Source organism: Ailuropoda melanoleuca, chromosome 13, assembly GCF_002007445.2.
Source record: "Ailuropoda melanoleuca isolate Jingjing chromosome 13, ASM200744v2, whole genome shotgun sequence".
Taxonomy (NCBI): domain Eukaryota; kingdom Metazoa; phylum Chordata; class Mammalia; order Carnivora; family Ursidae; genus Ailuropoda; species Ailuropoda melanoleuca.
Window position 1 is genome coordinate 52,886,073 of NC_048230.1, and position 25,249 is coordinate 52,911,321.

The window sequence follows — 25,249 nt, forward strand, 5'->3', positions numbered from 1 at the left end:
CATAGATGTGGGAAAATGGAGTATGCAACATAACACATATGTGAATTTACCTGTGTGTGTATATGTTGATATGTGCCTGAAATATGGCTAAAAAATACATAAGAAACTATAGCACTGATTGCCTATTTGGATAATATTGTGTGGCTATAAGGAGAATTTTCATTGTGTATTCTTTCTAACTTTTAATGCTTGAATTTTCAGCAATGTGAATCCCATAAAAATTTTAAATCAAATAGTATAAAATTGTTACAGTCATATTAAAATTACTGATTAAATGAGTGTACTTATCATGAACATATCTTCCAGCTTATTCTGATTCACCACCTCTCTGTTAGCACTAAGAATTGAGCCTTGCACATGATAGGTCCTCAAGAAAAATGAGCTGAATGAATGAATGTGTGAAATGCACGAACCCACAAATGCAAATCAGCATATTAAATATTTTAAACCATAGGAACGATTAGGTCACTGGTATAATGATTATGAAATAGGTCTCGATTGCTAATGTGGTTTTCAGTAGTGCTGTGTATACACCACTAATAGCCAGAGACGCACATTTACTTAGGACACAACTTACTAAAAAGAGCATGCTCTCACTTTCCCAACTTCAGAGTCGATGCAGATCACTTTATTGATGGAGTATAATTAATAAAGGGCAGAAGCCACAAAAACCAAATTCAATGCTCTGCACTGTTGGCAAGCGTAACAAGAAAACTGCACTCAGAGTATTAACTGAGGAATCTAAACTTTGCTCAACGTTCAGAAATAGATATCATGGGGCGCCTGGGTGGCACAGTGGTTAAGCGTCTGCCTTCGGCTCAGGGCGTGATCCCGGCATTATGGGATCGAGCCCCACATCAGGCTCCTCCGCTATGAGCCTGCTTCTTCCTCTCCCACTCCCCCTGCTTGTGTTCCCTCTCTCCCTGGCTGTCTCTCTCTCTCTCAAATAAATAAATAAAATCTTAAAAAAAAAAAAAAAGAAAGAGATATCATGTGTCCTCTCTCCAGTTTTGGAACAAATGAAACCAAAAAGTTCATTGAAATCATTTGACAGCAGTTATTAATGTGCTGAGAGACAGCACAGCTCACCACTTCAAAGAGCATATTTCATTTTTCTCTGGTTATAATAAAATTCCTAAATGAGTCAGGGAATTTACAGAGGGCCTAAATTATGGAAGTCACAAAACACTGTACATATTCATTTTTTAAAGTTTTTATTTTAATTCCAGTTAGTTAACATACAGTGTTATATTAGTTTCAGGTGTACAATGTAGTGATTCAACAATTCTATACCTTACTCAGTGCTCATCATGAGAAGTGTACCCTTAATCCCCATCATCTATTTCCCCCACCCCCATCCCTTTCTCCTCTGGCAACCATCAGTGTGTTCTGTATAGCTAAGCATCTGTTTCTTGGTTTGTCTTTTTTTTCTCCTTTTGTTCATTTGTGTTTTTTCTTAAATTCCACAGATGAATGAAATCATATGGTATTTCTCTTTCTCTGACTTATTTCGCTTAGCACAACACTCTCTAGCTCCATCCATGTCATTGGAAATGGCAAGCTTTCATTCTTTTTTATGGCTGAATCACATTCTATGGTGTGTGTGTGTGTGTGTGTGTGTGCGCGCGCGCATACCACCTCTTCTTTATCCATTCATCAATCAATGGACACTTGGACTGCTTCCACAATTTGGCTATGTAAATAACGCTGTTATAAATATTAAGGGTGCATGTATCTATCTGAATCAGTGTTTTCATACTCTGGGTAAATACCCAGTAGTGCAATTGCTAGATCACAGGATAGTTCTGTTTTCAACTTTTTGAGGAGCCTCCATACTGTTTTCCAGAGTGGCTGCACCAGTGTGCATTCCCACCAACAGTGCAGGAGTGTTCCTTCTTCTCCGCATCCTCGCCAACACCTGTCGATTCCTGTGTTGTTGGTTTTAGCCATTCTGACAGGCGTGAGGTGATAACTCAGCGTAGTTTTAATTTGCATTTCTCTGGTAGTAACCGATGATGAGCATCTTGTCATGTGTCTGTTGGCCGTGGGTACACCTCCTTTGGAGAAATGTCTGTTCATGTCTTTTGCTCATTGTTAATTGGATTATTCATTTTGGGGGTGTTGAGCTTTAGAAGTCTTTTATATAATTTGGATACTAACCCTTTATCGATAGGTCATTTGCAAATATCCTCTCCCATTCAGTAGGCTGCCATTTGGTTTTGTTGAATGTTTCCTTCACTGCGCAGAAGCTTTTTATTTTGATGTAGTCCCAATAGTTTATTTTTGCTTTTGTTTCCCTAAAACACTGTATATATTCTTATGCTAAGAGCCAAAACATGTACCGAGGCCTATAGGTAGGACTTTGTTTTATAGCTTGGTATCTTCAGCCCAGCCCTATCACCAGTGAATGAATGACTGCATAGCACACAGAAAGGCAGCTCATCTGTGGCATCCTGCCAGATTTCTAGTCTTAAAAACTGGTCTTCATCCCCTCAAGACATTGCTGACAGAAGTGTAAATTGATGTAGCCCTTAGGAAAGCTAATTCACAATGTATATCAAGAGTCATAAAAATACTCAAACTTTCTAGCCTCCTAGTCGCCTCCATTGAAAGGGAACAATCCAAAACACAGTGAAAGTTATTATAAGCCTGAGTGTTATCTGAATTAGAAACAATTTAACTGTTTTAACTAGCAAGTAAATTATGTACCTACTCAATGGAGTATTGTAGACTTCAAAATTATGGTTTTAAAAATTACATAACCCTTTGGGGGAATATTTACAATATAACACAATCCACTGTAGAATATTCACAGGATATGACATTGTAAATATGTAGTAATTGCAATGATGTCAAATTTTAGATGGGTATGGGAAAAAATGGAAAGTATATTAAAATTACAATTTTATATTGGGGTAACAGTTTATATTATTACAGGGAAGATATCAGAAAACCCAGGGGGGCCTGGGTGGCTCAATTGGTTAAGCGACTGCCTTCAGCTCAGGTCATGATCCTGGAGTCCTGGGATCGAGTCCCGCATCGGGCTCCCTACTCAATGGGGAGTCTGCTTCTCCCTCTGACCCTCCCCATCTCATGGTCTCTCATTCTCTCTCTCTTAAATAAATAAATAAAATCTTTAAAAAAAAAAGATATTGGAAAACCCAGCAAAACAGAAACAATAAAAAAAGGGAAAACATTTTATTGACATTGATGTAGTCTTTCCTATTTTCTGTCCAGTGTTCAAATATAGTTTGAATGGGATGATCTTGGTTACTAAAATTCTTCTAAAGATTCTGCTTATGGAACCTAGCTTAGTCTAGCGGTCTACTTCCTTAAAGGAATAAATAAACTCACAAAGAATGCTCAGACACCCCAGCTGTACTGTTTTTCCACTGTCTTTCAAGCCAGTTGTATGACATCCACTTTGTCATACAAGTTTGGTTTTCACTCAAATGCAGGTTTTAGTTCTTTTCCTCATTAGCAACTCTGAAGTTTCTTCTCATTTTCAGAGAATCAGATAAATAAAATAGGTCAAGAAAATATCTAAAACCGGCACTTCTACAGTATCATTTCAAGGTATTCAGCTTAGCCTATTACTGATACTAAAATTCCAAGGACTGGGTACAGAGACCGGCATTAGTATAAAAGAGATTATGCAGAGAAAGGCATGTATCTCAACTTCTTGCTCCTTTCCTTCTTAGGCTGAGCAATCTTGAGTAGATTATGATTCCCTGTAAACCCAACTCCTTTATCTACAAATTGAGGACAAGGACAGTACATTGTAAGGGGCTGAGACTGAGTTCAAACCTCAGAGGGGCATGAGCCTCTCCTTCCCTGCTTTATATTAGAGTCCTAAACAATATGTGTTGGTTATACAATTTATACAGATCATTGGGACCACAGCTCTAAAATAGTTAATGTAATTTTGCTATGTAAGAGCAAACACCAACACTTGCAAAATAACACAGAAAACTAGAAGTGAACAAATTATCAAGGTAACTTGCAATTCCAAATCAGCTTGATTTGCTCTGGAAACCTGACCCAGCCTCCTTTTCCCATTTTCCCAATCTGACCAGTCTCTCACTACCAAATCTGCCATATTGAAATATATGAGCATAAGAACCCAAATCCCATCTTTCTCTCTTGACAAACTAGAGCTGCTATTGTTCCCCTGATAATATGATATGTAAAAACCATTTAATCCTCTAATTTATGACAGTGAGTGAGATATGGCTGAAACCCTGAGCTATCAGTGCTCTTAATTAAAATAACATTAATAATGATCATTAAAGGAAAATAAATTTCATTCTAATTGGGAAGATGTCTTATAATGTTTCTGACAAAGCCATAATAATTATGCTAAGGTGCAGGAAGTACCGCTGCGGACTGAGCTCTCTTGCAAAGGAAAATACACAGTGAAAGTGACAAATGAATGGCTTTACATATGAATGAACATGATCATTGCTGTCCCAAGTCCCAACAGCTACATAAGAGAAAAGGTCAGTGCCATTACTCGATGATGTCTTTTAGGACAACACAATATATATGTCTTATATAAAGAATGGACTTTCAAAATATTTAAATAAAATGAATTCACAAAAAGTCTCAACTCTCAACCAGTGTTCTTTGTCTCTAGCCAATTAAGGTCATAATATTTATTTTTCTTATACTACAAAAGATATGAATGTGCACTATAAAAATATATAAACAAATAGATAAAGAAATTGAAAAGCATAAAAGTAAAAAGCAGGGGCGCCTGGGTGGCACAGCGGTTAAGCGTCTGCCTTCGGCTCAGGGCGTGATCCCGGCGTTATGGGATCGAGCCCCACATCAGGCTCCTCTGCTATGAGCCTGCTTCTTCCTCTCCCACTCCCCCTGCTTGTGTTCCCTCTCTCGCTGGCTGTCTCTATCTCTGTCAAATAAATAAATAAAATCTTTAAAAAAAAATAATAATTAATTAAAAAAGTAAAAAGCAGATGACCACCCACCCCACCTTACCTCCCCCCGCCCCACTTCTTAGAGGAAAGCACAATTACTTTGTAATAGTTACTATGAGAAACCATTCCTTTCTTCATTTTTCTATGCCCACACAGTGATATATTATGTGCACACATCTGCACCAAAATTCCTCTTTTTTTTTTCCTACCATTTGCTGTTTCTCATGCATCACAAGATTTCAGGACAATTTTCCAGAAGATACAACGATGGAATAAGGCAGAATAGAATAAAACTTGAAGGCTTCAAATTTTCAGTGGAAAATTTCTCACATTATGATAGACTACACCACCTTTCAACGGTCCACTCCTCCCTTTAAAGGATGCCCTTTACCAACACCTTAATTACATGATTTCACACCTTAATTGTAAGAGTTTGGAAATATATATTCAAAGAATAAGTGCTTGGCTTAAGAATCCGCGTGAACAACCAGCCAGGTTCTCCAACTTCAAAATCTGCTTCTCAAAGTAACCTACAAGCCATGAAATGCACTTCACCAATTATTTTATGTAATTTTCACACACACACCCCCATGAGACAGGCACCATAATTATTGACACCAATTAACGGAGAAAACAAATTAAGAGAGATTAACTAACATAAACAAAATCGCAGTAAGTCAGTGGCCTAGAAAGAAGCTCTGTCCGCCACCTGTCACCGAGGTTTATGCTCTTAGCCCCCAGGTTGTAGACTTCACAGTTCAATTTCTGAGGGGCCAGAGCTTTGGAGAAGTCATGAAATCTCTCTTGGCCTCAGTTTCCCCATCAGTATAATACAGGGATCAGATAGATAAATCAATATCAAATCACTTTTGTTATGAATGTCTATTTATTCTGGCCCTTTTCTCTATCCTCTGGTTTCAAAACCTGGAAGACGTTATTCTTTTTATATGTTATATTTAATATAACTTTCACTTGCATGCCTCTCTAGGTCAGAGAATAGTAAGAAATATTTTTTAATAACCCTTATAAGTCTCCTTATTAGTCATTTTTCCAACCAGTATGCCAATGCCTTTTTCAGCTTGAACCTTTGGAAGATGAAATGAAAATTGCTAATTTTTAACTCCATGTGCCTAATGCCCATCTAAAATCACAATTACAAGTTCCCTAGAATGCATGACCTGAACGGGCGGAAAGCTGACCCACTCTTTGAATTAATATTAGAGCAATTAGTCTAACAAAAGGATTTTTTCATCTTTGAAATATTCGACTCCATCTTTCTCTGAAAAATAAGTTTCAAAGTTGAACACCAGTAAAATGTCCAATCTTCTTCACACACACTTTATCCTGTATCCATCTCTCTCAAGTGGAATTTAACTTTAGAAATTTATTTCTGTATGATAAAGAACTTTTTCAGCCCCATGTGTAAAACTGTCAATCTCATTAAAAGGTAGCCCAGCAGCCTGGGGAAATGTACTTCTTTCTAAATCTTTAATCAATCTCGAAACATCTGCCAGTCAGCATATCTTCTGTAACTCCATCTATTTTACAAATGTTCCCCAGAAATTCACAGTTGCCCAATGAAATTGACAGTTACGAAAAAAAATCAAATTGTCTCCTCTCAGTGAGTGGGTTACTTGATGGCCAAACGCCCTGTTCAGGAATAAAGTAGAATCAAATCCACCGACAAAAGCATTTCTCTTCCCTCTGGCTTCAAAGCTTATAACCAGCACTCTCCTTTTATGATGGTGTGAACAGGTAGGCAGGAAAAAGAACTGAAATCAGGACTTCCAGGCAAGAAAAACTAAAGTAATATGCATATAAATCTTGCCTACTGTTTATTTGGAGCTTCTTCCTTCAAGAAACCAAACCAAACCAAACAAAAAAAACCCAAGGCCTGATACTAATAATTTATGGAGTCCAGATTCAAGGTAATAAAGTGATTAAGGTATTTTCTTAATTCATTTATCAGATGATTTTACTGAAGAGACTGGAGCATTTTAACAACCTAATAAATGAAATAAGCCACCAAACTTTTTATGAAAATTAAATCAATGAATCATTTTAGTTTTGAGAACAATAGGTAAAATACAGAGAGAATCCATGGGCCAAAAAATCAAGCAAAAACATATTCTTGCAAAGGACCACGGACCCTTCTTTGGAAGGCTGAGCTAAAGCTGCAGATTTTCAGTCATAAATCAGACTGTTGCAAGTTGAGTTTACTGTTGCAAATTCTAAGAAGGAGATTTGGATTCTGGAAGTTCAGTGAGAAGGGCTCTCGAGAGCAACACCTAGGAGGGAGTCAAGGTTGTAAGTCAACTGCAACGTACTCTCTATAATGCCCTCTGAAGATCCACCAGCCACCCAAAGCCATCCCAAACTGGGCAGCTCTTGAGTGTGGGCTGTGCCCAATGGAAAGGGGTTTGGCTTTTGGCCAGGTAGCTCTCTTCAACAGCAGCAAGGGGCTCAGCTGCAATTTGTCAGTCTACACCACTCTGAGCACTCCCAGCTGGAGAAAGGAATGCTTCAGTTCCAAGAGGGGGCGGAGGGACCGGGAGGAAGATCTGGGAGGCCCACCAAGATGCCCACTGCGCACCCAATCCCGGGCAATCTTTCGACAGTTAGGCAATGGGTGCTGAAGTATCAAGCCCAATGGCAAAGGTCAAATACTCCTGGATCATGATGGTAAAAGAATTAGGGTTCTGCTAAGGCTCCCAACTGGAATGTGAAGGGTAAAGGCATGGAGGATTTGGCCCCTTCCCAGAAGGTCTGCTGACCAGTGAAGCACAATGATAAAGCTAAGAGCTTGGAGAAATTCTTTAATTCACTCATTCACTCACTCATTCGTTCACCAAACAGTTTGGGGAAAAGTAAGGAGTCCAGACAAGGACAAGCTGCACCCTTATGGAGCTCACAGACTAGTGAGGGTAAAGTCATCAAAACAATATTCTCATAATATGTATTCTGAAACAGCCATGAGTGTTATGAAGAAACATAAGGCAGCACTGTCCAACAGAATTCTCTACAATGAGGTTAATATTCTGTATCTGTACTGCCCAAGATGGTAGCCACTAAGGAAATGTGGCTAGTGAACACTTGAAATGTGGTTAGTGTAACTAAGGGATTGAATTTTTAAAATTTTATTCAATTTTAATTAATTTAAATGTAAAGGGATACATGTGGCAAGTGGCTCCTCCCACCACTGAGATGGGGGATGGTGCTAAAGCATCAGGAAAAGCATCTCCAAATCAAGGACATCCCTGCTGGGATTTTCAGAATGAGTAAAAAGTAGAGAAAGTAAAAGGAAGAGGAAGAACTTTCTAATCAATGAAACAGCAGGCGTATGGGCAGTAATGAAGGAAAAAGCCCAGCTAGTGGAGGAACTAAAGAGGGCAAATTTGCCTTGAGCACTGATTTGGGGGTGTACTGATCTGAACACTGATATGGGTGGGATGAGATATAGCGCGGTCTAGATCACAGAGTGTATTGAGTACATTACAGAATAATTACGTGTAAGGGAAGGCATTTGAGAATATTTTAAAGTAGAGGTAGGTAGGATTAGGGTTGATATTTTTTAGGTGATCAATTTCCAGTAAGCAGAATAGATTTGGGGAGTGGGGGACTGAACCAAGGAATGGAGGCAGGAGAATATCCTTCAAGAGTTACACACGCACACACACACTCACACACACACGTTAGGACTGGCAGAAACAAATACCGTACTCCTGAGTTCTCAGTGGGAACACACCTGGTATAATCTCTTTGAAGGAAAACTGGCTCTAATTACCATTATAAGGTACGCCACTTTGTAAGAGAAGTTCCTTTTTTCAGATTTACCTTAGAAATACGGTGCTATGTGCATACAGGTAGGCACAAGGATGTTCACTGCTTTATTGTTGAATTAGCAAAAATAAGAAATTACCTTAAAGTGTCCATTAATCGTGTTAACTAAAGAAATTGTGAAACAGCCAAATAAAAGAACAATGGGCATCCATAAAAAGTGCTGAAAAGTGCTCCAACATAAATTAGAAGAAAATGGACAGGGTATACAACAATCAACAATATTAAATATGAACCCATATGTGCAAAACGAACTACACAAAAACACCTGCATTTTTATGTATGCCCACGCACACACATCTCTGCACAAATAGACAAGAATCTGCCCGGAACGGTGTACCTGGGAAGTGAGACAAGTGTGGGGTAGGAGAGAAACTGCCTCTTCATTCTATTCTTTTTTACATTGTTTTATTTATCTGCCACGTACATGTGATGTAAAACACTAGTGAAAAAGAACTGATACATATACACACAGAGAAATAGATTATTATAAAAGCAATCTTTTGTTGTAGCTAGAGTGGACTTCCTTCCTTCCTTCCTTTTTTTTTTTTCCTTCTTGATAGATATTCAACTCCATCTTTTTGAAATTCGAGATAAATGATACATTTACAAAGTTACCTGGTTTTGTATCGGGTCTGACCCAAACAGCACAATAGAATCCAAGTTTTCTCTGCTATTTTCCACTCAGGAGGCCCTGGGAAGACCCATCTGAGACAAAACAGAGTATTTCATGTGCTTGGGCACGTTCTTCCCATCCACAACTGCACTCTGGCTGAGAGGTGGACAGGTGGTGAGACAGGAAGGTCAGACATTAATACCTCCGTCTTGCTGCAACGGAAGCTGAGGTGTGAGAAGTTCAGTGACGAGCTCTGGTCACAGCAGATGGCTGGCAGCACCAGGACAGGGCAAAAGAAAGGCCGTTCTTTTTATGCCAGCCAGGTTTTTCTCCTCCACATGTCTGGCCTGCACTGAGGACTGCAGATTGGAGACTGTAAAACGGCTGCAACTAAAAGTCACAATGGAACTCCACAAAATTCTTGAAGTTTCTTGGGATTTATAAATATGTATATGCATTATATGTTAGGGTTATTGTCTGCTTCATAATTTAATATGCCAAATGTTATTGCAGGGTTTCATTCATACTGAAATGTTTGCTGAGCTCCTACAATGTTCCCAGGCACTATTTTAGCCATGGATAATTCTGCCCTTAAGAAAACTAAAGAAGATTTTATCCTCTTGATGCTTAGAGGCAAGTGGGGAAAAAATGAGAGATAAAGAAATGAATAATTTAAGAAATCATTACAGTTGTGAGAAATATGATCCTGGATGAAACAAAAAGGAGATGAGACTGAGAATACCTGGTGGGGGGGGGGCCGCAACTGGTGGTCACCAGTTCCCTGGGGAGGTGGCTTTTGAACTGATGACTGAAGTGAGAGCCAGCCATAGAAGGGCACTACACATGAAAGGAAGCAGTAAGTGCACAGGACGTGGATGACAAAGAGCTTGTCCTGTGAGGAACAGAAAGGACCTGGTGGCTGGAGCTTAGAGAGAAAAGGAAAGAAGGAAAGAGAAGCTGGGGCTCCTGGGTGGCTCAGTCAGTTAAGCATCCAACTCGTGGTTTCAGCTCAGGTCATGATCTCAGGGTCCTGGGACTAGTCCTGCATCTGGCTCCGTGCTCAGTGAGAGTCTGCTTGTCTCTCTCTCTTTCTGCCCCGCCCCCTCCTCATGCTCTCTCTCTAAAATAAATAATTCTTTAAAAAAAAAAAGATTAAGAGTTCGAGATACCGCATTAAGCAAGGTCTTGGGGTTCTCAATATCTAGGAACCACATAAATGGCATATTCAGAAATTGCATCAAGCTGTCAGTCAAAAGATACATCTCATCCCACCTCCCAGCCAGACCCACTTGAAGCATCTTACAAGACTTGACCAGGTTAATAAAAATACTAACTGTATTCAATATATATGGGCTGCATGAGTCAATATTTATTTGACTCAGTAAACATCTTTTTACTCAATAGATATTGATCAAATTTTCAACTTTATAATTTCATTTTTAGAATAAAAATTAAAAACACAGCCACAGTTAACATATGATTTATTGTATCTTCTAAGTGAAAGATTTCTGTATAGCATTTCCCAGGAAGGTGCTTGTCTAATAAAATAAATCATCTCTTCCGTGTTTCTAAATCCTACTAATAACTACTTCTTAAGTTGAATGTCACCCTAAAAGAAAAAAGACTACAAGACTGAAAAGATTTTTTTTTTTAGATTTTATTTATTTATTTGATGGAGATAGAGACAGCCAGCAAGAGAGGGAACACAAGCAGGGGAGAGGGAGAGGAAGAAGCAGGCTCATAGCGGAAGAGCCTGATGTGGGGCTTGATCCCAGAACGCCGGGATCACGACCTGAGCCAAAGGCAGACGCTTAACCGCTGTGCCACCCAGATGCCCCAAGACTGAAAAGATTCTAATTATAAAATTGCCAAGAACTCAATCTCAGACTGGAGAAAATCTATACACAAATGGGTCCATCTTTCACCTGTTGGACTAGCAAAACCTTGAAGAAGCTCTCAAAGCATACTTTTTGCAAGATGAGAGGAACCAGGCATTCTCATAGCTGGCAGGGCAACTTGAATAAGACTTACATGTAACTACACTTTGGACACTAAGTCCCACTTCTAGGAATTCATTTACCAGTATGCTCCCCACTGGGTGAGAGGAGGGGTCATCTGTGACACTGCTTGTCACAGAGAAGACAAAGAATTACTCAAATGTTCCACAACAGACATGCAGCTTGGATTCAAACTCAGGCTCTGCCAAATACCAACAACTATGACTTGGACAAAACCTCCCCACTCAGGCACTCAGTCTTGTGATCTATAAAATGGGCACAAAAACACATACTTCATGCTCATCTTTAATAACAGATAAAAGGAAGGAAGGAAAGAAGAATGAGTAATCAGATAAATGCACAGAATTTATTTATACACTGGAATCCTGTCTAATTATTGAAACGCATGATCTATTACTAAGAAAACCACAGCATAGAAGAGTATGTAACTATATATCACACACACACCCACACACACATGCACACACAAAACTAGTTACGCATGGACTATTCTGGAATATTCACAGTGGTTGCTTATGGAAACTAGATTCCTGGGGATGAAGTTGAAAGGAAGTCTTACTGTTCAATGTATAAACTTTGTACCTTCAATCCTTACCAAATATATATATTTCCTGCCACAAGAAGAAATCAAATAATATTTAATTTTAAGGGGGTCGATCTAAACCTCCAGCATTAATTGCTATATTCCCTGATACTGAATTTGCAGATTACAGACCAACAGCAATTATGAGAAGTTCTAGAACATTCTGCCACTCAAGCACAAAATCTACAACAAAATTAGGTGTGATATAATTTAAATATCCCATTCTATTATTCTGACCTGCAGCAAAATCACTCATTAATTTGGTCAGCAAATATTTGACATGTACTATGGGCTGAGAGCTGGGGGATACACGATGAATAAGGAAGCTAAGGTCTTTGGCCTCCTAAAACTTACACCCTCGTAGGAGACAAAATAACCGACAAAAACATTATGAAGAAAAACATCTGGCACAAAAGTTAAGAAAATCTAAAAATCCTATGCATACTCAAATTAGAATGATGTTCTAAAGGGATGTAAGGAAAAGACTTTTTAGATGTGGTGGTCATGGCAGGTTGTTCTGAGGCAGGAATTATAAAATTAAAATCTGAAGACCAAGAGAGGGCCTGGCAGAAGAAAATCAAGAGAGAAGAGCCATTAATGGAAATCTATTCAAACCAAGGAAGACCTCTCAGGGCAAACTCCCCAGGAAATGTTCCTTTCAAACCTCACTTCACACCACATTTTCCATCTGACTTTATGGATGTTGAGAACTAGACTAGTTTCATAATACCTAGATTTGGGGCCAATGTTGGTAGAATACAACTCGGGCTTAAAAAGTGGTTCCTTTGCACATTAGCCGAAGTATCTGCGTATTTACAGATGGAAACCCTAAAGAAATTGTTCATATGAGGAGTCAATTTTGCTAGGGGATTCAAAGACGCATGATTTCTTGAAGGTTTTTAAAAATAAATTTCTTTTATTGAGTTAATGTGTGGCTTTAAGATAATAAAATGCATTTTAAGACTTTAATTGCTTTCCTAAACAGTGAAACTTGTATTAAGGAAAAGCTCTGAACTCCAACTAGTGTTTTAATTTAATTTGAGTCAGTCCACTCATAAGACAGACTGATTTTTTTTTCCTGTTAACCACTAAAGTATTCATTGTAAACATGAATGAAGAGAAGACAAAATAAAGGTTTGGGAAAACTTGAGATAAATTTGTGGGGGTTTTAAGGGTGAGAAGTGACATATACACAGACGGTATTGAGCACATGGGATATTTTTTCTTAGGACCCAATTTTTAAGATATTTGTATAAAATCAAGTCATATGGCCAGTGTAACTTTTATAAATAAGGGTTACAAAACCTCCTTAAGGAGAGAAGTACAGTCATCATGAGTCTCCCAAGCTCGGTCATGAATAATAGGCCACCATTTGGATTTGTGCCATATTGAATTCCACCACCTACCTTCATACTTTTTTCTTTAAGATTTTATTTATTTATTTGACATCAAGAGAGAGATCAATAGAGCACAAGCAGGGGGAGTGGCAGGCAGAGGGAGAGAGAGAAGCAGGCTCCGTTGAGCAGGGAGCCCGACGCAGGGCCCAATTCCAGGACCAAGATCATGACCTGAGCCAAAGGCAGACGATTAACCAACTGAGCCCCCCAGGTGCCCCTACCTTCATACTTTTTGCCACTTTGTGGTATGCTTGTGCTGTGACTTAGTTATCCATTAAATAACTTTACTTTTTAAATTAAATAAGCTTATTTAAAGAGGAAGCTACATATTTTTATCTTAAATGGAAAACCAATATCACTTGAAGGTAAATATAAAATTTAATGCAATATAAAGTTAATGAATACAATAAAACGTAAGGTTGTTACCTGAAGCCTCTGCACCTAAGTATGGTTTTCTCTCTATTAAAAGGCCTTCAGGGAGCACCTATCTGGCTCAGTTGGTAGAGCACACAACTCTTGATCTCGGGGTTGTAAGTTTGAGCCCCATGTTGAGTATAGAGATTATAGAAAATAAAACTTTTAAAAAATAACAATAAAATAAAATGTAAAAGGACTTCAGGGCATCAGTTCTTTGAGACAAGTTGACTAAGAAGTAGCAGTTTTCTTATCTTATGATTCAATGTTATTTACCACCCTAATAATTACTTTCTCTCAAGATATATAATTCCCACATTTGGGGGCCACTACTAGAGTTAGTAGACAAAAATATTGTGAGCAGTCTTTCAATCAAAGGTCTGCTGTTTGGGCCAATATAGTCAACTCTATATTTTTTAACACGGTGTTTCATGAATGCTCCTAAGTAAGTCCAATGTTATGAAAATGTATTACTAAAGTTAACAGCAAGAGGAAAGTAAAAGGCCTTCTGTTTTTCAGTACCAAAGCCATGACTCTTCTGCTGAGATGAGTGAATTAATTTTTACCAGCTTACTGTTCTTACAATGCACAACAAATATCACCTCAATCTTTCAACAATAAAAAAATAAAAATCGACATTAACGCCATTCATTAAGTTCCTACAACTGAGAGTCAGGCACAGGATTAACAGTTTGATATACTTATCTCTTATGAGAGGTATATTACTATCCTCATTTTTGTGCATGATGAAGTAAAATTTCAGAAAGAATAGGCAATTACCTCAAGACCATAGAGTCAATAAGTGGCCAAGTTGAGGTCCAAGCCAAAGTGTCAGTTTCCAACGTATGTTATTTCCACCATGGAAAGAATAATGCATCAATTTAACAAAGAGAAAGAAAGAAAGAAAAAGAAAGAAAGAAAGAAAGAAAGAAAGAAAGAAAGAAAGAAAGAAAAGAAAGAGAAAGAAAGAAAAAGAAAGAAAGAAAGAAAGAAAGAAAGAAAGAAAGAAAGAAAGAAAGAGAGAGAGAAAGAACGTGTCCCAGCAAGATTTGTGGAAGCTACAGTCAAAATTATTCTAAATTTTGTATCAAAAGGCAGAGGAACTAGAATACCTAAAACAATTTTGAAAAAGAAAAATGTGAGAAATCAGCCTCCTCTGTTTGAAGACTTATTGTATAGCTACACATATAGATATATACAGACATACTGCTGCACATACACAGGCATACAAAGCAATGGAACAGAATAAAGGACTTAAGAATAGAAACACATAAATATGCTCAATGGAGAAGAGACAGCCTTTCCACAAAGGGTGCTGCAGCAATTGGCCATCTGTAGGCAAAAAATGAACCTAGAACTAAATGTGCAACTTACACAAAAATTAACTCAAAATGAATCATGGGCTTAAACGTAAAAGGTAATACTCTAAAACATGTGGAAAAAATATTGGTGATCTTGAGCTAGGCAAAGTGTTAGTACCAAAAGCATGATCCACAAAAGCAAAAAAAGAATAAACTGGATTTCATTATAATTAAAAACCTTTGCTTTGTGAAAGACCTTGTTGAGAAGATAGGAAAAATGAGCTACCTACTGAGAGGAAACATTTGTGAACTACACATCTGAAAGGATTGCGATCTAGACTACATAAAGAACATTCAAAATTCAACAGTCAAAAAACAAACAATCCAATTAGAAAATGGGCAAAAGACATGAACAGGTATTTTACCAAAATGTATGTCCAGATGGCAAATAAGACATGAAAAGATGCTCAATATTCTATCCATTACGAAAATGGAAATCAAAACCACAATGAGCTATCACCGCACATACATCAGAATGAGTAGAATAAAAAATAGTGAGGATACCAAAACCTGGTAACAACATCAAATGCTGGCATGGACACAGAGAAACTGGATCATACATCGCTGGTGTGAACATAAAACAGTACAAACACTGTGAAAAGCATTTGGGCAGTTTCTTTAAAAAACTAGACATGCAAATACCAATACCACCCAAAAGTGGCACAGCCAGGCATTTACCTAGAGGTACAAAAACCTATATTCCCTCAAAGATCTGTACACAAACATTTATATCTGCTTTCTCTGTAACAGCCCCAAACTGGAAACCACCCTAAATGTGGTTCAGTAGATGGATGGCTAAGCAAATTATGGTCCATCCAGTCCATGGGTCACTATTTAATAATGAAAGAAGGAATGAACCATGATACCCACAATAACCATGACAATTCCAGATAATTATGCTGAGTTAAAAAAAGGAAAAAAGAAAACCCAATCTCAAAAGGTCACACACCATATGGTTCCATTTACAGAATATTCTCAAAAATGATAAAATTATAGAAATGGAAAACAGATTAATGGTTGTCAGGGCTTTAGGACTGTGGGAGGGGGAGCAGTAGGGGAAGCCATAAAAGGACAACAGGAAAGACCCTGCAGTGTGGGAATGTTCTGTCTCTTGATTGTACTAATGTCAGTATCTTGGCTGTAATACTGTATTATATATCTGAAGACTATCACCATTGGGAGAAACTAGGTATGAGAGATCTCTCTGCATTATTTCTTACAACTGCATGTGACTGTACTATCATCTAAAAAATTTTTTAAAAATCATTTAAAAAATGAGACAGTGGTTTCTTAATCTTTTGGAAGTTGTAGGGGGTGGGAGGTGAGAGGCCTGGGGGGCAGGGCGGTCCCGACCTCCATAAGAATTGATAAAAGCTATAAAGCATCATCCCAGAAAGGTCACCTGCGTTCTATCCCCAGAGCGTACTTAAAGGACTCCACTCAAGAACATAATACACACAAGCTAACATTTATGTTCTCTGGGAACCAGGGTGTAAAGAGTGACTTAGAACACTAGCAAAATAAAGACAGCCCCCAACTGCTTGGCAAAGATCAGCTTCCAGATACTTATTCAAAATTCAGCCATCTGCATCCTAGAAAGAAGTTATTTTAAAACTTCAACATTCACACATATCTGTGGCATTTCTAAACACACAATTTCATTTTGAATTTCAAAGGAACAAGGGTTGCAGGAGGGAGACATTATAATCTCTTCCTCCCTTAGAATCTCCAAAGGCTCAATTTCCACCCAACCAGAATCAAATTCCTGGGGTTAACAGGAAAATCAAATTTGACCTTCCTCATTTCACGAAAACAGAACAGGGAGATTTCTACAGAGATCTTTGCACTTCAATATTTGATCTGTTACTCAGACTGATTCATCCTTAAGTATGAGAATATATTAATCTCATGTTAACAATACAAGTCCAACAACAAACTGTGAATCCCTTGAGGACAGTGACTGGACCTGTCTTATTTAAGGTGGTTTACCCTGATCTTATACTAATATGCACTCGAAAAATATTTGATGAATGATAAAACAATGGAAATCAAATACAGCCCAAATGAAAACTAAACTCTTAAAATACCCAAGATAATGACTGCTCATAAAAATTACAAAGCTGCTTGAGAAATAAATATTTCTAGTCAATGAATGATTACGACTAAAAAAATACATTGGCAGATGTGGGGAAAACCATCCCATCCGTAATTTGGTTTATGTCTACATACAAAGTCACTAAATTGGCCGTTCTTGGCTTAAGTCAGTTTTGGGGAGGATGATGAAAGGCTGGGCTTTACGCACAGTTAATCATAACATCCACACAGACCATCAAATAAAGATGACTAAAATACCAGCTGAAAAGCACTTCTGACACGGAAACTGGAGAAGTTGATTCATGTGGGGCCAAAACGCTGAGTGGTCTTGACATAGGCATGTGTATTCAGTCTGCATGACCCTGAATTTCACCACTGCAAAGTTATCTCCAAACCCTCTTTCTCTTGAGGAAGGAAACAGTGCTCCATGTATCTTACTGAATGGCTGAATTTTGATGTTATGACTATAATTTTGTCGAGGTACCATAAAAACAGTGGATCTTCTATGGATCCCAAAACCCTAAAGGGAGGGTTACAGTTGCTTTGGCAAACTGGGTTAGGTCAAACAGGGAAACAAAGGAGTGAGAAAATATTTCTACCTAAAAACTAACCAATTTTTCAAATCCATTCTCTACAACCCAAGAGAAAGACCCCCAAATTAACAGAAATTCCTCCTAATCTGATGAGCTCCTTCAAGCTGAAGTTTCATGGAGATAAGTTTCTCGTCTCTGGTTATCTTTGCCATTTATCCAAGGATCATGAAAAATCTTACCAAGGCAAATATTCCTTCTATACCTAGCATCATTGCCAAGCAACATTTGTGCTTATACCATATTATCGCATGTGTATTAAGTTTGTTTTCCTAACTAAACAGCAAGTTCTTTGAGGAGGAGAGGTATTGCAGTAGAAGCAGTAAACATAATAACCACCTAAGCATCCTCATCCCTAACAGCCGTGGTAGTGAGAAAGGGCAGTAATAAACATTAATTAGGTCTCCAATGCGTCAAGCATTGTGTGGATCCCTTTACGAGGCTCATCTATTAGGTAGGTACTATGAGTCTCCTTATTTTTACAGAAGACTGACGCTTACAAATGTTAAGGAATTCACCAAAAAGCCACATAACCAGTTGCTGACCTGGGATTTCGACAGTCTCACGTCAGAGTGTATGCTCTTAAACCAGTTCGCATTTGTTCGCTTAAGAAATCTTCATCAAGAAGACTGTCGATGAAGTGCTGGGTACTATTCCAGCACTGGGGTTCAGCTATAATTAAAAGATAGAGAAGTCACAGACCCCATGGAGACTCATGTGCTATTTGGGGGATACAGGCGATCAACATGTAAAATAAACAGACCAGTACGTGAGGGAATGGTAAGTGTAGAGAGAAGAAATGGAAGGGATATGGGGGAGGGGAAATGTAAGAAGATATGGGGGAGGAGGAGAAATAAAATTAAGTATCTGGGAGGTCTCAGGGAGCAAGTGGCATTTGAGGAAAGACTGAAGATGAGGGAGCCAGCTGGAAAGAAATACCTGGGGGAACAGCATTGCAACCAGAGGGAACGTCAAGAGAAAAGGTTCTGAGTCAGCCTAGGGCCTCTGCGCCCATCTAAGGCTTTTCCCCTGAACTGCAAGGAAAGGCACTGGTGGTTTGAGGAGGGGGGGACACATTAGGAGATTTTTATAATATCACAGGGAGGAGATGATGGGGACTTGGACCGGGATGGTAGTGGCAGATAGTATGAGAGACAGATTATAGATATATTTTACAGATAGAGCCCACAGATCTCGTGATGGACTGGTTGTGGGGAGAGAGATTAGAACAGACAGAAATGCAACAGAGGTTTGTTTGCTATTTGCTTGCTTGCCTGATTAATTTTTACCAGGGCAACTAAAATGTTGGGACCTCTAGTGGCTGAGATGCAGACTCCAGGAGAAACCGGTTTGGGGGAAACAATCAAGGGTTTGAAGTTTGAAACTTTTAATGTCCAGGTGGGGATGCAGGCTAGACAGAAGAGGCCCTTGGTGTACAAGAGCATCGAGATGTGATTTTAAAAGGCGAGAAATCGAGAGACTGCATGTAGATGAAGTGAATAGGTCTGAATTTAAACTCAGAGGCATGCAGGGCAATTATTGATTGGAAATTCTCTCCATTGCAAAGGAAGAAACAAAGTAAGGACAGTTATATGACACCGTTTAAGCCATACGCTCAGTCAGGTTAATGATGTGCAAATTGCTTGATTCACCATCCCTCTAACAATACATTTTTAGTGCCTTTTGTGGATTAGCCAGATAATTGTAGTCAACTGCTCCCTTTCCTCCTTCCCAGAGCCCCCCAAATTGGGGCACAGACATTCCTGAACAAACACTGTACCCGGGACAGAGCTTGAGACCTCCATAAACCAATGGAGCTTAAGCTGGAGAATGCAGATGTTAAAGATACTGAGACTTTTAAGTTAAAGGAGCTGAATTTCATTAAGACTTTTGATGTTTAGAGAAAAAAAGTAAGCCTATATGTAAAATGATTGCTTAATCACTTAAACTATATAGGATCTCAACTAAAAGTGGTCATTTATCTTTGATTCATGTGAATAGAGAGAGTCTTAAAATGTCTAGTGTCCCACTGTAAAATCACTTAAATGTATAGAATTTGTAAAAAAAAAAAACACAAAAAACAAAAAAACAAAAACAACTTCATTCAATGAAAACATCTACATCTGAAAAACCACTTATGCCACTGGACACTTCTGGACAGAAAGATATCTATAATCCCCGTATCCTTCCACTAATAGTAACTGACCTTTGAGTATACCAAACAAATAATACAATCAGAATCAATGCTATGCTTTCATTACATCTTCACAGATATTATCTTAGTCAATACTTCCAACATCATGAAATAGTGTTCATTGTACAGATTAGGAAACTGAGGCCAAGAGAGGTCAAGGTCATGGAGCTAATGAGTAATAGAAGCAGAACTGGCTCTTTCCTCCTTTTCCAAATCTAAGGGAGCATTCCTTGGTCCAACAGCTGCTTACCATGAAATGTTGTTGTCTTGTTTAATTATAAACCCTCCCAAACATGGTTCTAATTCACAGACATTTGTCTGGATTCCATTAATAAAACGACTATGTCATATTAGTTCCTCAAGACGCCTATGAACTGCAAAGTCACACATGACCCTGTCGTTCAACGTGCACGTTTGAGTGCCTACTTTGAACAGAAGTGATGCCCCAGCCGTGGCTGAGACTTACACAAGGCACATGCTGTTCTAGGTTCTATGCAGCCTGGATTAATACCACTAACATTTCTTACTTTGGACAGAGGGTCTATACCATTCCCTGAAGACTTCTTCCCCATTACTTGGGACCTCCATGAAAACTTCAGTTTGCAGTCTTTTCTGACAACTATGTAATCAGCCTCTTTTGTTTATATAGATCATTTACATCATAAGAAGACTTCTAAAAAACTAACTGGTGATAAAACCAGTATTAATAAATGAGACCAGATTTTACTGATTATGTCTTTGACCTTTCTCTCCATGAGCAATAACCATCATTCTATGGATATTCTAAAATCCACTTGAGTGGTAACTCAGGCAAGACAAATAAATCCTGAGAAAGTCGACTGCTCACTGGCATCCAATATACAATATGTACAATATAAAATGAATACAAACTAAACTATATTTCCTTTCCTTCGCTTCAAATATCTGTCTGTAAACATTGGCACACATATAGGACCATATTATGTCAGCTGTAATAATACAGAAAAATAATCTCAATTACCATAAACTAGAAAGTTATGGTAACTAGTCTTTCAAATAAATCACCACGTGTCACAATTTGGCATACACTCTGATCCTTATGAATAATTCATGTTTTGTGCATTAATAATGCATGTCTTCTTCCTATTGGAATGCTCTCTAACACAGAATGGATGTCTCTTATCATAAATTTCCTCATTGACATTATGGAATAAATCTAAAATTATAATGGTGTTTTTAATGCTCCCTTTAAAACTGTAACAACTCAGCTGGACCCTAAGATTATCAAAAACATAAAGCTCCTATTATTTTTTGCCCTTTGCATGCGAGTCACCAGGTTTTAAGTACCCTAACAATAGTTACTCCTGCTGATGAGAATATGTGCATGGCAGAAGAGATCAAAGAAACTTGCACAGGGCCGATAGGGATTGGTTAGTTCTGTTACATTTCTTCCTAATTATATATGTATATATTCACAATAACATGGGACATAATTGCTAAAACACGGTAGCCAGCAGGGAATAAAAGAAAGCAAGCAAGCAAAGGGTCAAAACAAATCAAGCAAGAGTTTCTAATAATTAGAGATGTTTCCTCTCATCCTCCCTAGCTGGTTACCAGTGTGAAATTTTCAGCAAAATTATCTAGCACATAAAAAAGTACAAAGACCAAGGAAGCGAAAGGTGCCAATGACATGTATTTGTGGGGAAAGACATTCAGTTTATCACTGTAACTATACTCCCAGTGTGGTCATTGCATATCATTGCTGATATTATTTCAGACATTATTAATGTAAACTTTCTGCTCCCCAACCCCGACACCCAAACACACCCAATGAACAAAAACAGCAACAATATTTGACACAAGGCAAAGAGAAATGAGGTAGGTTGGAGTGGGGGGAGGGGGAATCATTCCAGCATCCTCCCCCCCTCTGGAGGATTCCTTCACCATCACTCAATCTCAAAGAAAAGAAGAATGAGTTCTCTCTGAAGTCCTATCAGTGAAGAGCAAAGGGAAAGGGGGCAAAAGAGAGGGAGTTTTAAGAGAGGAGCCAACCCTATGCCAACATCTGTCCCCTACAAGCACCCTCTGAGTCATTCATTCTTTCTTGTGGTTCACATTTAGGGAGCACCTGCTCTAGGCCAGGTATTATGTTCTACCCTAAATAATCTTCCAGTGGGCTTCCAATGTGTATTCCAGCAACAGAAATCCACCACCCCGGATAAGGACCAGAGAAAATTCAGATTCGGGTACACACCGGAAGTTGGCCTGGCCAAAGGCCAGCCCACACCGTCTTGGCCAACACCTGAGACAGAGGTGGGTCATTGTCCAGAATTCGACGCCGGAAGAGACTTTTCCCTTGGCAGCAATTTCTCCCTCGGGTTAGAGGGTTACTGACCTTATTCACACCGAGAGCGTCTGCCCTCTTTCTCAGCCAGCCTCCCATCCTCTGGAAAAGTTAAGTTGGCGGCGAGTGGGGAGAGGGGCACTGGGGGCATCCGGCAAGCTCAGCACCCCCAGCCGGCTTTCTCAGCTCCAACTCCCTTGGCTACCGAGAAATATTTATTTCCAGTCGATGGGCTCCAGTGGCTACCGAAGCCCAACACGCGGCCACCATCAGAAAGCCAAGTCATCCGAGAGATAAAGATAGATCCATTACATACCTAGACCCGGCCTTACAGGGGCAGCCGCAGGCGATGTGGATTTCGGCTGAGAAAGCCACAGCGCAATTCACCAGCGCGCGGCCGGGGAATCTCCTGCCAGCCTCCAGGGATGCTGGCGAAGGATGAGGACAATTGAACGCACGAACAGGAAAAAAAATAGAATCGATACTTACCCCTAGGCGTCTGCTCCGGATCCTCACGTACCCTTGTTTCACTATGTCATTAAAATTGGAAGCCATCCCGGACGGCCGGTAACCCCCCTCACCCAAGCGCCCGCACCCGAAGTGGCTTTGGGGCGGGTTAAGGGCAGGGTCAGCAGAAGACGTGGGAGGAGAAAGTTGAAACGGCGAAGCTGCTCCGGCTGAGGCTCGGCGCGGCTTTAGAAGGCGCACATCACTTTGTCTGTCCCCCAAACCCTGAAAGTGGGCGGCCGGCTCGCAGCCACTTTGGGGGAGCGCGGAGAGCGCAGCGCCGCGAGGCAAGGCTGGAGCGCCGCCGTCAGCTGACTCATCAGCCAGCCTGCCAGGAGGAGGAGCGGCGGCTGCTCAGGGCTCCAGCCCTGCCTCTTCCCGGGGCCCAGGAGGAGCGGGGGAGGGGGAGGAGGAGGGGAAGGAGGAGGAGGAGGAGAGGCGGGAGGAAGGGAAGGAGGAGGAGGAGGTAGAAGGAAGAGAAGGAAGACCGCGGAGGGGTGGGCCCCACGGGCCCCACCCCCAGGAGGAGGAGCCGCGCGGGTCCCCGCGCCGGGCGGCGGCCACCCGCAGGCAGACACCCTTGAAAGCGCTCGCACCCCTCCCCTCCTCTCCCGCCCACCTTGCCCGACCCGCTTCCCCTTCCGATCCCTCCCCTCCTCCAGGACCCCGAGAGCGCCCCAGCCCGCCCCCGCACCTCGCTGACAGCCTGCGGTGATAACGCGCCCTCTCTTCTCGCTCCGGTGGCTGATTTTAGGAGGAGAGGAAATTTCACTTTTTTCACAGCCACCGCTTACCCCGCCTCTCCCTTCAGCCCCATCTCTTTCCCGAGAAGGGCTGATTTTTACCTTTTTTGTGCGGGTGTCTGAAGAGACGGTGTTGCCATGGTTTGCCTTGACCTTGGCATAGGAGGGGAGGGATATTGCCCTGGCTTAAGCTACATAAGAGCTTCCTCCGGTTTCCTTGGCATCCTGGACCCAGCCCTCGGTGATACCATTTGCTGCATTTTCCTTGTTTAAGCCTGTCTTTCCCGCCCGAATGTAAGTTTCCCAGGGACTAACCCTTGGCCTCATTAATATGTGTACCCCCAAAACCTAGTTCAGAGCAGATGCTTGATAAGTTCTTGGTGCCTGGCAAGGCTCTAAGCCGCATGCACGGATTAATTCACTTAAACTCCCCTGTACATATGAGATACGTCCTCCCTTATGTAAATACCAGGCCCATACTTAAGCCCCAGTAGCCTGGCAATGGAGCTCACCCTCAGAACCATTAAGGGATGCTGCCTATACAAAAAGATGAAAAGGCAAACAGATTTTGCACCCACTCCCCCTGACTGCACTACTCTCCTGAAGCATGCTTGAGTTGATTCCCACTGACATTTATTGGGCACCAGGCTGCTAGACATGGTATTAACCCTGTTAAAGGAATAATGAGATCTGTACTACCGCGTACATTTAATAATGAGATAGGTACTATCGCACACATGGAAACTGAAGCTCCAACAAATTGAGACTTGCCCCAGGTCCCACAGGACAGGGACCGAAGGGAGATGTGCCTGATGCCACCTTTGCTGGTAAACACTGTCCTACAGCCCTCCTGAAAAGCAGATGTCATGAGGGAGGGAGCGTCCATCCTTTCCAAGAAATTTCTTTCTAATCATTTGTCCTATCCACAAAGGCACAAAGACAGCATCAGAAATGGACAGTTCTTGTTCACAGGAGGTGACAAACCAAGACTGGATGACCTGTGGTCAGAGCTATGGAGAAGAAAGTTCATTTACTGAGTGGACTATTTGACCTGATGAGATTTGAAGATCTTTCAACTCTAAGATTATATAAATCTTTCCTTTCTGGCAGAAACACTAGCTTTTAATCACTTTGTCAGATAAAAAAGAGAATCACCCAAGAATGTGTCCTAGAAGGACCAAGACTAAGTTGGGACAATCAAAAGGCAAATATTCTGGGAGGAGAACTCTTTTTGCTATCTAGTAAATCATTAGCTCTATCATTGTGTTGCCATTTGATATAAATGATGTTTTAAGTTTAAATCTCTCAGCAAAGAAAGATGAAATGATAAAATCATTTGGTGAGTTCTTTTTGAAGGCTTAGAACTTAAAAAATACTGTGGGTGTCACGTAGTAGATATGTTCATGGAAGGCATTTATCCAACACATCTCTGTAGACCAAATCAATAGTATCATAGAAACGAAGAATGAAGGAATTGAGGCATAAGGACCTAGAGGTGAATGGCTCAAGATAAAAGAAGTAATTACTGATCATCCCATGATAGTAATGTTGAGTATAATCCACACCCATAAATAATTAAGCCAGATGTGAGAAAACTAGAATCAAACTAGAAAATACCAACCTAGTTGTGAAGAG

At 40.0% G+C, this 25,249-nt stretch overlaps 1 protein-coding gene across 2 annotated transcripts in view; it reads right to left on the minus strand.

Moving 5' to 3' along the window:
- DOK5 (docking protein 5) overlaps positions 1-23,322 on the minus strand; it is a 95,803-nt gene extending 72,481 nt beyond the window's left edge. The window contains exon 1 of one of the 2 annotated variants that reach the window (XM_002912991.4): positions 22,854-23,321. In XM_002912991.4, the coding sequence (XP_002913037.2) occupies positions 22,854-22,919 (66 nt within the window). In that variant the 5' untranslated portion in view covers positions 22,920-23,321. Of the gene's footprint in view, positions 1-22,853 lie in introns of both variants that reach the window. The other variant, XM_034640937.1, reaches the window with a different exon arrangement.
- Positions 23,323-25,249: the final 1,927 nt, after the last annotated feature.